This window comes from Apium graveolens, chromosome 10 (genome assembly GCF_009905375.1).
Source record: "Apium graveolens cultivar Ventura chromosome 10, ASM990537v1, whole genome shotgun sequence".
Taxonomy (NCBI): Eukaryota; Viridiplantae; Streptophyta; class Magnoliopsida; order Apiales; family Apiaceae; genus Apium; species Apium graveolens.
In genome coordinates, this window is record NC_133656.1 from 230334283 (window position 1) to 230347195 (window position 12913).

General features: G+C 34.5%; 2 protein-coding genes across 2 annotated transcripts; both read right to left on the reverse strand.

Moving 5' to 3' along the window:
* Window positions 1-4853: 4853 nt before the first annotated feature.
* LOC141689401 (uncharacterized) lies at window positions 4854-7300 on the reverse strand. Its single transcript, XM_074493679.1, has 3 exons — window positions 6837-7300; window positions 5908-6159; window positions 4854-5367 (listed from the first exon to the last, which is right to left on the reverse strand). The coding sequence occupies exons 1-3, from the start codon at window positions 7194-7196 to the stop codon at window positions 5092-5094; spliced, it is 888 nt and encodes a 295-aa protein (XP_074349780.1). The 5' UTR covers window positions 7197-7300; the 3' UTR covers window positions 4854-5091.
* Window positions 7301-9532: 2232 nt separating this feature from the next.
* Window positions 9533-12379, reverse strand: LOC141692864 (transcription factor SPEECHLESS-like). The gene is made up of 3 exons (XM_074497809.1): window positions 11777-12379; window positions 10929-11471; window positions 9533-9929 (listed from the first exon to the last, which is right to left on the reverse strand). The coding sequence occupies exons 1-3, from the start codon at window positions 12254-12256 to the stop codon at window positions 9864-9866; spliced, it is 1089 nt and encodes a 362-aa protein (XP_074353910.1). The 5' UTR covers window positions 12257-12379; the 3' UTR covers window positions 9533-9863.
* Window positions 12380-12913: the final 534 nt, after the last annotated feature.

A 12913-nucleotide genomic window follows, 5' to 3' on the forward strand; every position in this document is an offset into this window, starting at 1 on the left:
CTACAGGTATGTAAATGTTAGAATTATCCTAATTTTACTTAAGAGAGAGCGTAGAATTCTCTAAGCTTGATATGATCAAAAGATATTTTTGGAATTATAGTTGATTTTGTTTGTTTTAATGGAAATCTGGTGTTGATATTTCAATACTTCTATGTATCTTCTATTCTTAGAAATAGATGTAATATATCAACAAAGTTTTTATCATCTCTCGAAAATATTTTTATAACAGATTTTTGGGCTAGTGTATTACTCCCTCTATTTCAAATTACATGTCCACTTTAAAAAATCACACATATTAAGAAAAGTGAAAGTTGGTAAGAAAAAAGTATATTAATTGCATTAAATGAATGTAATATGTGATATATGGTTAATCTTAGAACTATAAATTTGAGATGTGTGGACTAGAGTTGATTTTAGAACCATAAACTCACATTGAAAGTTGAAGTGGACAACTTATTTGAATCAAATTTTTTTCTTCAAAGTGAACTTGTAATTTGAAATTGAGGGAGTATTACAATATATTGTATATGTTTCCATTTTAATAGATTTTCAATGTCATGGATTATTTCTTTTGGTTGGATGAGATAAAAACATAAATATTATAGTTTATAACATAGTTAATTACCTTGTTCAATCTGATGAACTTAAGAATTTTTAATAGCAAGTTTAAAAAAAATGACTTTGTGAGGAAAACATAGTCATACTCCTCATAAAATATAAAATGATGATTTTGTGAGAAAAAAATTCCTTAAGATACGATCTACTTATGTTGCTTCCAAGGAAGAAATTAAATATAGTTGTATGAAAAACACAATTAAAATTCAATGTGTAATGTGTTGCCTTTGTTTTCAAAACTAATGTTATATAAATTTATAGTATTACCTTTGTGGCTGTTAGGTATGAAGTGTTTTCGTATTTTCATTTGATTAATTGAATGTTCGTGGCTCTTGGAACTTAACAGCTAGATGAATTTGCAGTGATAAAAGTCTAAATGTAAAGATACAAGAATTTTATCAAAAACTCACTTGATTTGTATTATATCAAATTTGTTTGTGTTATAAATCTGTGTTCTTGAAAATAAGAACTCAGCTACTTCTCTTAAGAGAATACGAGATTTTCTAAATCTGCTTGTTACTTCTAAACAAAGGACCCTTAGACATGTTTTATAGATCAACATGCACGGTTTACAAAACTTGCACTAAATTAGACTAACACAATTTCTAAAACTCATTTGTTTGTTTATATTTCTAGTACAACATATATGTATAGAATCTACTAGGTGTGTGACCCTCCTTTGTCCAGTTCATGTTGGCCCTTGATCTTATATTCTTACAGTTGCATTTGTAGTATTTCAAATTCAGTGATAGAATTGTTTGTAGGGGTGGATAATTGTATTGGCATACTCGTATATATTGACTAGAGTCGAGGAATGAAGATGGAAAAAATAGTATCTTATTCACAATGCAATTCGGAAGAACTCCACAACAACATACTATATTAATATAATAAAATATATATGTTTGTAATTGTTACAATTATATCTTCATTCTTTAACTCTAGTCACTATATATGGGCATGCCAATATAATTCTTCACCCACCGCCATTTAATCACAAATAAAGTGTAAGTTACACTTATAATTATAATTAATCACTCAATTAAATCTGAATTTGTAACTCCCGTATAATTAATGAATTTCATTCCTTAATATTTTTGACAAATTAAGTGAAAAATACCACAACAACAACACTCGCAACAACACAAAAACTCTAATTTACTTTCATTAAGATTTATATTTTCTGATTATATTCTGTCAGACTTTACTTTTTCCCCGTACACTAATGATCATATAGACAGTCCTCTACTCAAGGATCCTACTATTAATGCGACAATGTATAACTCTTCTGTTTCTGTAAAAAAAGACTATTATGTGTCTCTTAATATTAATGTAGAAAGAGTGTACTGAGTCTGTGAGTCAAAATAATGAGAAAAATGAATTGTTAATAAATGACACTCTCGAGTACGTGGCAAAAGGAGAGATAAACTGAGTAAGGAGGTAGTTGTAATATGTGTACATGATCAGTAATGAGATTAATATCTTTTGCAAGTGCTCAGAATATTTCTTTGACATGCTAATGGTGTAAAGTTGGTTGGAGCTTGAACAAGTATGGATTTATGGTGTATGTGTGTGCATCACAGAGTAAAGAAGATGATATTGAGAGCAAACATTGAGCATTGTTATAAATTCATTATGTGTCTTACACTAGTCCCTCAGTCCTTTATATAGAGTTGAAAATACAATGATCTGCAAGCAGACAAAATCAACACAATGTTAAAATGACAACCAACAGTAACAATATGAAAAATGACAGGCTGGGCTGCTGAGCTGGATTTTGTATGTGGTCCTCATTAGTCCCCCTCAAGCTGGAGAGGATGATGAAGTCGAAGCTCCTAGCTTGTGAATGGGGTATTGATGCTGCTGAACATGAAGCACTTTGATGAGCAGGTATGCTACTTGTTCTGGAGAGGGGACATGAGAAGTTTGTAGTTGGCCATTGGTGATTTAATCACGCACAAAATGACATTCAGTTTCGACGTGTTTGGAGCGCTCATGTTGGACGGGGTATGCAGCAATTGCTAGTGCATCCTTGTCGTCGCATTTGAGTTGTGTTGTTGGCATATTTTTTAATCCTAAAACTTTGAGTAAGGCTGATAACCACGTGACTTCGTAGGTGGTAATGGCCATAGCACGATATTCCGCTTCGGTTGAGGAGCGAGCCACCACACTCTATTTCTTCGATTTCCAGGGAATGGGAGAGCTGCCCAAGAAGATACAGTATCATGTGGTGGATTTTTGAGTAGCAAGACAGCTGGTTCAATCGTAGTAAGCCATGAGTTGAGCATTAATAGATTATGCAAGAAAAATGACCTGAGAGTGATCTTGCAAGGTAACATAAGAGATGTTTGGCAGCTTGTAGATGAACATTTATAGGGGCATTCTGACTAAGAGTATAGACTGGAAAGGCAATATCTAGGCGTGTCACTGTTAGGTAGATCAAAATATTGGTAGACTATTGGATTGGGCAGAGGATCGTCAATTGTTGAAGTGATCTTTATACGGGAGTCCATAGGTAGAGAGACATGTTTACAAAGAATACCATGTTCTGTGAAAAGATCAAGTGTATACCTTTTTATGATACAAATAACCCAGGTGCAGACCTATTCACCTCAAGGCCCAAGAAATAGTTCACTGGACCTAGATCTTTCATATGAAATTGTGCAGACAGCATGTTCTTGAGATTATTATATCATCCATATTCGAACCACAAATCAATAGATCGTCCACATACATAATTATGGCAAAAAAAAGAGTTGCACTTTTGCTTTTAAAAAAAGGCTATATTCTGATTTTGATTATGTAAATTCGAGGCTGAGCAATGTGAGAGAGTTTTGAAACCACAGACGCGGGGCATGTTTGAAGCCATGGAGTGCTTAATTAGTTTGCAGACCAGATTGGATGGTGAAGTACCCGTGTCATTGATCTGTCTCCAATAAATAACCATCACCTGCCCCACCGCCGTTGCCACTGCGGCCGGTGGTGGCCTCTACCACCCCAAATTCTTCAGTCAACATAAACATCACAAACCCCCAAATTTCCGATAAAATATATTGTATGTATAGTTTATATGTATTGCTACTGTTGTTAATTAGGGTTTAGTTACGTATACACTAGTACGTTTGAATTTATGATAATTGAAGACTGAGATTATGAATGGGGCATGGGTTTGGGCTTGGGGGAGGGGAGGGGGTTGGGGTTGGGGATTGGATGATTGTATTGTATTTTTTTTCCTACTCGCATGACTATTTTTACTTTTATACCCCTTCAATTTACGTTTTTTAATTGAGTTAACGATGTAAATATAACAGTCATGACGGGAGACATGTTTTTGAAAGGCGAAAAGGAAATCTAGCCACCATTTTGTGAATTTGGAAATTCGGCCAATTTTTCGCAAATACGTGTATACCATAGCCACACCCCAGTATTTACTCTTATCTGAATTGACATCTTAATCTTAATAGTACTTGTGACCGATATTTATTATTTTAAATTTAAGACGATTAAAAGGATCCGACCCAACCCCCTATTCAATTTGCAAGGTTACATTTTTTTTATTAAATGGTTAAAAAATATAAACCCGGATTAATTGAGTTGGGTCGATTTATTACCTGTAAACTGACCGACCCAACCCGTGTTCACCAAGCAGCAAGTTCGAACGGTTATCATTTTGGCAAAAGGTGCGACCGTCTCTGTCTGCATCCCAAGATAACTAGCCGAGATTTGTCTCTCTATGCTTCCATCCGAGTTGTATTTGGTTTTGAATAACCAATTACAACTAATTGCTATTTTACGGGGAAGTTCAGTTACAATCCACGTTTGATTACGTTTTAGTGCCTCTAAACGATTAAATGATGAACTGGCATTAGTCTGGACTACATTGGTTACTAATTAAGAGCCAGAGGAGGAATCCGAATCGGCAATATAGTCCTGCTGTCAGGCTGGAGTGCGATGTGTTCGAGTGGACCTACGTACATGAAGAATTGCTGCATCTCTAATTCCATATTCATTAGAGCTGTTTCTCATGATGCCAATACTAATGTTGTGCATGCAAATTTTGATCATGAGACGAGCCCTTAGTCAAATTCCGATGGCACAAACTCTGATCACTCTATTCCGTGCACAGTGAGGTACGTTGCAAAATGTGTTTGTTTTGTGGAAAAATATATTCTAAAACCAAATTATTTCCCACCAACAAACAAAGAACTTCCTTAAATTTCCAAACGTACAAGCATTCTACCATGTACACTCACATCTCACGGCAAAGAAGCAGAGAACATCTTTTGTATTCCATATAAAAAGTAGTTACGGAAGAAGTTGATGAAATGAAAGAACTCCACTCTACCCGGTATGTGGATCAGATGAGTTACAGAGCCTTTAAAGATCTGAGCATCTTAGAAGCTAGGGTGAGATTACAGAATTGTTTTACAACGGGAGTCATTAATGTAAATAATTAAAATAAGCAATTGCTCATGCCTAGCCAACAAGAACATCTCTATAAGGAGTTGGATTCGGAGTTGTGGTATGTTGAACTTCTACATTGTTTCTTTTTCTCCTCCCCTGCTCTTCTAGGATTAGGGGTACCCGAGCTTCCCTTTCATCAGCTAACCGCTCTTGTGCTCCACGTCTTAGTTTCTCAAGCCTTAGGCCGTCTACTACTTGTTGCATCTTGAACACTTTGATCACATTCGCTAATCCACCAACGAAGAACAGAAAGCTTCCAAATATAGCTAACCAGATCAATGTGCCACTCTGCATCCAGAAAAACAATCAGTACATCATGTACAAGTAAAACACCTCAGCATATTTGGCGTAGACAACAGACTAATTTCATGTCGGTAATCTTTGACAATCACCTTTTTTAAAACAGTAGAACAAATGAAGTTCCTTTTTGCGACTCCCTCTATGAATCCATCATAAATACATAGTTGTAACAATTTTATAAACTTTTTAAAGACAACCTCAGGTCACTAGAAGGTTACTAGTTAGTTTGGCAAATTACGAGTTGCATTGTCAAAATTACTAAACCGGAAACTCTTTTATTACAGGCGTCATACCATGCCTCCAAAAAGGAATTAATGGAAGACCGGCACAAGATGGTGGACGGACTATGAAAGTGATATATGGTTCTTAATTTGCACTGACCAAGTGAATATTGATGGTAGAGATGGGAGACATATGCCTGAATTTTAAGAACAGGGTCAACAACTAGCTTCCATATAACTAAATCTAGTGATTGAGCTACCTATATCAGAGTAGATAATATTCTTACTAAAAAATATATAGGCATACCAATAAATCTAGTCCATGATGAAACATTCCTACCTGCTCTTGGCAATTAAGGATTGAACCTACCAAGAACAGAAGGCTTCCCAAAAGGAATGGAATGTGAACGCTCTCTTGCAAGACTTGAACATGCGCATCGGCTCTCTCATAGACCTGGCAGGAGTTATGTATGGATCCTATCAACCATAAAGCAGCGCCTGCGATTAGCATATTCACTGCATGTTTCTCCAATTTATAGTAACCATATCCCATTTCTTCCTGCGTGTATATAAGTTTTCGTATAATCAAAGACAAATACAACAATACAAGGTTACAAGTCTCCCCTAATTAAAGAGCCCCTCCTCTTTACAAACAGATTTAAATAGCACGCCCAATCAACCATAAGAACGACTTGATATTATTACTAGTTATCACTCTGCTGAAAATAACCCAATAGTACAAACTGTATATCACTAGATAAATTCATATTATTTTCCTGTACAAAAACAACAAATTTTGATGCAGATCCGGGCTTGTGACAAGCGAAAATTGTGCATTCACAATTATGCTGACAATTAAAGACATATTGCATCGGGCCAGGGGCGGATGCAAAAATAATTTTCCTGGGACAACGAGTATATTTTGGGAACACACCTTTATATTTTTCAATTTCAATTGTTGGAGGTCAATTCCATATATTTTCAAAAAAATTAATGACGAAAAACCCTACTGGATCCCCTTATTGGGCTAGATAGTCATAGCCCCATAGAACTATAGTGCTCAATCCTAATTGTTTTAGCTACTAAAACTTGCAACAAGATATATCTCATTTAGTTAGCAGACCTAAATTACAGCACAATCAAATTTCATTTGAAATAACTACAATCATTTGACTAAAACAAAATGTGAAATAATATAAAACTATATATAATAGAGAACACAATATGTAAACCAACCTGAATGAAGATAAAGAGTATAGCCAAGAAAGAAAGAAGCGTCCCAATGGACTGGACCAAAGGCACAGCAAACTCAACAAGGCCCAGCTGCAAGTCATGTTCCATTAACGCAAAAAGCCTATAATCAATTCCAGCAAGATGGGCCACCAAATCATGAACATTCACAAGAATTACCAGCCCAAGGCCAATCAGTATCACAACCAAACCCGATTTGGGCTCCATAGAAAACTGTGCAACAAAGCCACCTACTAACATTACAGTTGCAAATACATAGAGCCCAGCGTTCATGTACTCGGATCTGTTTCGGGTATGTAGTGGCCCGTACATTCGGCTCTCACGTGCTGACGCTAACTTCACCATTTTAGATATGTACAAAGATGTGTGTGTTTAGTATAAGTATGTATGGTTTTGTTTGTAAATTGTAATAGTGTGGGGAGTGAGATGAGTAAGGAGAGTGATGATATAGAAAGAGAACTGGTCAGATTAGTTTAATGCATAACTGAGATACGTGTCTTCGTGCATGCAGTTCTGCGAGTTTTCTGACACGTGTTACGGACACTCTCGCTATTGGGTTTGGACATGAAATGAGGATGAGATCCTACATGTGGGCTTCCAAAACTCTTTAGGGCCCCAACAAGGCCCGTGCATCAGATGGACCTGTGATCTGTGGTATGGTAATTGATTTCCTAGCATAACAATTTCACCTCGTGATTTTAACGGACCTAATCTAAGAAAGAAAAGAAAAGAAAGTTATTTATTTCTATTTTTCTGTTAATCATTTCAAAAATAGGAGGAAATTTTTGGAAACAAAAAAAAATAGGAGGAAAAATCATTTCTGTTAATCTTTTCTTTCTAAACATAGACTGAATACTATGTAAATAAGTTTTTTTTGGTGCATGTGTAAATAAGTTGGAATGAACCCGCAAAGGTTGGCTTAATTGATTTAAGAACGAATAACTATTCTCTTGATCACAGGTTCGAATCCATGTGAGAAGAATTTATAATTATGCATATGGCGTTTATCTTGGCGGTTTACCTTAATTCACATATTTGTAGCTGCATGTCACGGCTGCGGATTATCTAAGATAAAAAAATCGAAATGAGAAAATTTGCCCCGCTGCAAGATGTCATTGGCTGACATAATTTTATTACTCATGTTCCTTCCTAATTATTATATTTGACTTTTTGTACATTTGACTTTTTATGCAGTTAATTGATCAAAGTTTGACGTATATTTATTAATATTTTATAATTAATTTAAATAAAAAATATATCATTGAAAAAAATATTTAATCTATTTTAATATATAATTTTTAATTTTTTAAAATAAAATAAAAATAATTAATTTTTAATAAAAAATTAGTAGATTTGACGATATAAATAAAAATGTAACAATTAAACGTTTTCTATTACAGTACATCTAACCAGCTTTTCTAGAACAAGGTTTAGTACGACACTAATGTGATTGTTTAAATCGTTCCAATTGATGATTACGTTCAAGCAACAAGACAAGCCTCAATTAAGACTATTTCTTGCATTTATTAGTTACATTAATATAGGTTATGATTAAGTGGTCCAACTGTGCTGCTTGGTTGTGGCAATCAATCTAGTCTGTGCAATTGGCAGAGTATAGTGTATTAAAGATTCAATTATTTAACTTTCCTAAATTTAGGGACCAATTTCACTAATTACTCATCCTTGTATTCATTTTGTCCAAACCCAAACAATTCGAATAATATCCAAAAGGTGTAATCGGTCCACTGGTTGCTTTAAGTATCAGAGGTAATTAATATCTTGTTCCCATCTCTCAACTTGTTGCATTTGTTGAAGATTCAAGCACATGAAATCAAACTTGTTGTACTATGCTTCCTTCATTTCGTTTATGCATCCTCGTACTATGATGACATATCTTTTTATCCTAAGAAGTTAAAAACTTCATCAAGTATGATTCAATAAATTGTAATTTTAGCTATATTTTTTAGAATTGATATATGTATAACTTTAATAAATCAGAAAAATGTTGCTATATGTTTGATATATGTAAAAAACAAAAGATTTTTAAGAAGAATATAAGTAATCATCTAAAATTGCTTCTATATATTACTAACACACATAATTGTAGTACTACAGGATTAGACTTTAGAGTAGGCAATCAAGAATGTTATAGCCTATAGTCATCAAGAATGTCTGCAGCTAGCTAGCTTAAAGTAATACTTTTGATATGATTGTTACTCCATATATTTGGGCTCTAGCTACACTTCTAAACAAGTAGACGTTCTTTAAATTTTAGTCATAGCTATAGACTATAGTTAGCTAGAGAGCATGCACATACAGTGATACAAATCCCCTAACGCTATGAAATCTGCGTAGCTAGAGAATTTTTGTTATAGAGATTTGATGCCATCACCAGCTAATCACGTCCTTTGCCTACTGGTAGATAATAGGTTTCTTATTCATGCATGCGTGCAGTTATTGTAATTGTAATTTATATGTAGTATGAAAAATGATTAATATGAAATAGATACTGGTCCATTTTCTTATGAAATGATTAATTGTAAGTTAAACAGGACAGATGAATTGATTATATTTATAAGATATCACGTTCGACATCATTGATGTTTTATACAACTCTCCATATGTATGTTAAAACACTATATAAGGCAATTAAATTCTAGTTCTAAGCACCTTGATTTAGAGCTGGGAAATGAAAATAATCCATTAATATAGCAACAGTTAAGGCTAATACAACATCTGATTAATTAAACTACGTACTACATTAATGAGAAACTACAGGGATGGTACAAAAGTAGGAGTCCTTGTTATATAAAAAAGCAAAAGAAATTGCAGTAAATTAAAGATAATACTTCCAAGTTCCACCACATGCATTGATCAGTTGTATTATTATTGCTGCTGCAGCCTCATTTTCAGCTCTGACAAAGAGCGGAAGGAAGGTGGTTAGATTCGAGACATGCATGTAATCCGTCAATTTCCTTCTCATTTGCTATTGATGATGCTGATCTAATTTGCTTAGCAAAACGTTTGTTGGACGTGGAGCGCCAGGTCCTCCGCGCTAAGTGTACATTCGATTCCAATCTGTCAACATAAGTACCCAACAATTTCAATTATAAATAAGTATGACGAGGAATTGTGTTCAATTTTTAGAATGATCAGTAGGGGATACAGGAATTTAGGGGAGGAAATAAAGTCCACCGTTCTGAATCCGCCATGAGGATGAGCAGAATCATAACAATCGTTTTACTTTTAACTTTTAAGTAAGTGAGGAATAATTTAAATTTAAAAATCAGCATAACAATAGTTTGACTCTTTTTAGGAGGGATAAACAATTTTCTAACAGTAATTTCCATAAAAGTCAAATTATAAAAATATATAGGTATATTATAAATATTTTTGGAAATATGTAAAAATATAATCCAGAGACCAAAGTACAGGACAGTAATCTAGAGGTTCTGTCAACTGGAAATGGCAAGACAGTATTAAAATAGCATGCATATATACAGGAGTATAGTAGTACATGGTAAAACAAGTAAATTTTCCCTAGTTTTCAGTGAAGACTGCTAATTGTAGTAAACATAAATTTCCGGTTATGAGTTCACTAGCAGTACAACTGTGTCTTTTACTCTCTTTTAACAGTAGTAACACCAGAAAAATGATTACATTTATGTTAAATGATGGAATTTTGCTCTCAAAATTGAATTCATTTTTGCTGCTGTTGTAAATATACCAATCTACCATTCTGCAATTTTCTAACCTAACGGTACTTTCTGTCTAATTTACTTTAAGATAGAGAGACAAAGAAACACTTCCCCACCCCACTCACTTGTGTTTCCTTTTTGCCAAATATAAGGGGGCTAATATTGTTTCAGCTAGCAAGAATATTTGTTTCTCGGAGCTTCTTTCTTAATAAAAAAAAATCTAAAATGAAAACTAATAGCTAAATCGTCATTCGATTCTCGTTCATCTAGAGATTTCTGAGAACATATACTCACTTTGTAAGGTATATTAGTCTAATTATTCAAAAAAAAAAAGATGTTAAAGCATAATTAGATTTAAATTAAGATCCTTTTTAAATACCTTGATGGTGAAAGAATTGATCATGGTTTCATCAGTAGAACTGAGACTCACCTTGAGGATCTCAAGTGAGAGATCTTCAAGGGCTGTAATGATTTTGAGGGTTTGGCCGGGTATTCTAGCAGATACAGTCTTTAGAAGCACATTAGGCCCTGAAAATTTCACTTCTACATCCGCAACAGCAGAGTTTGAATTTGCAACTAGCTCGTTAGCAGCAGCAACAGCATTGTGGTGATTGATTGAAGGCGAAGAAATAGGAGACATTATGGTTGGAGATAAGTTATAAGCAACTGAGTGGAGCAAATTAGCATGGTGCTTGTAAGGGCTAGTTGGTGTTCTTGGGCTTATGGGTAGGCTTGGTATTAGTCTAGGACTTGGTGGTGGTTTTCTTGGGCTGATTGGTAGGTTTCTGGGACTTGAAACAAGCCTTGGACTTAGAACTTCACTGTAGACCTTTCTTTGCTTCTTTGCCTCGAGGGATTGTAGAACTTGCTGCAACTCGGTAATGTAGTCAACTACTCCTCCTACTATGGATGCTTGATCACCCTGTTAATGTTCAATATTATTAAGTAAACAAATTCACACATTTCCTTTTAAAAAAATAGATTAAGCTGAACATTAATCCTTCAAAATTATTTCAGGTATTTAAAGTTGACCTAATGCATGAGTATATCCAATGCGTGGATCGTTAATTATGCAATCAAAATACAAGCTCTTATTTTTAAGAAAAAATTTAAAGATAATGAAAGTTATCAAGTTAAGAATTATAAAAACATGAAGTTTTTGATTTTGTTTAAAAAAAATTGAGAAGCTCTGAGAATCAAGCTGGAAAAAAAGTTCAGATTACTTACTCTTTTGACATAGAAGCAAGGCATAAGCGAACGGAGTACAGATAGATTGTCATTCATTTGCTTCCTGCGGTTGCGTTCCACAGTAATGTGGGATACTTTCTGCAGCCCATCGATATTCAGATCTTCATCTCCGGTTGCAGCTACCTTCTGTTTCTTGGACTTGTGCGAACTAACTGCCTCTATCTCAGTTTCTAATTGATCTTCAGAAGGAATAGCATCGAAAGAAAATGCTGAATTTTTCGTACCAATATTAGTCTCCGGCTGATGACTACCACTTTCTTGCAGGCACACAGTACTAGACTCATGAGCCAGCTGAGGTAATGAATTGAAATTGGACGTTGACACTCCATCTAGAGCCTCAAGAATGCTAAAAATATCCTCCGGTGAGGCGACGGAGAAGTTGGACTCCAAGAATTGATTATCAGAGTCTTGGTAGAATTCAGGTAACAAAGTGTGCATGTTGTTTTCATGAACGTTCATTGTTTCTTTAACAAAAGGTAAACTAGAAGCAGAAAAAATGAAATGTGAAATATATATGTATTATTGGTTGTCAAGATCAATAAAAGAGAAGGCTTAAAAACAAGAGAGCTTTTGGCTGGTGAGGTGGTGTGATCCTAATGAAAGAGACTAAACTATCACCATCAAATATATTTATATATTAGTTGACATGCCATTACATGTAAAAATTCACATGCAATATACTGCTGCATAAGAGTAACCGCGTTGCAAGCTGGGAAAGGTAAATATACTAATGAGAGGGTGTGTGTGTGAGAGAGAGAGTGTTTCACCTACAATGCTGATAAGTTATGGGTTTGAATTAAATACTCAAGGAAAATAATCTAAATCAAAGTTAATTAATTAATCGTGTGGTATAACATGAGCTACCTCCGCAAAAGAAAAGAGTTTGCATACAAATTTGCATGCTTTGAAATTTGGACTTAAACCAATTTATTATATGTAAGCATGATTTGCGGGGAGAAGGACAAAGATATGCACTCCTGAGTCCTGAGTCCTGCCCAGTGTTCTGTTTTTGATAACATGCGGATACCTCGATATTTTAAAAAATAGTGGTTCACATTAACTAATTTTTTCTATAGTGTTTCCATTCGTATATCATAAGTGCGGAAATTTATTATT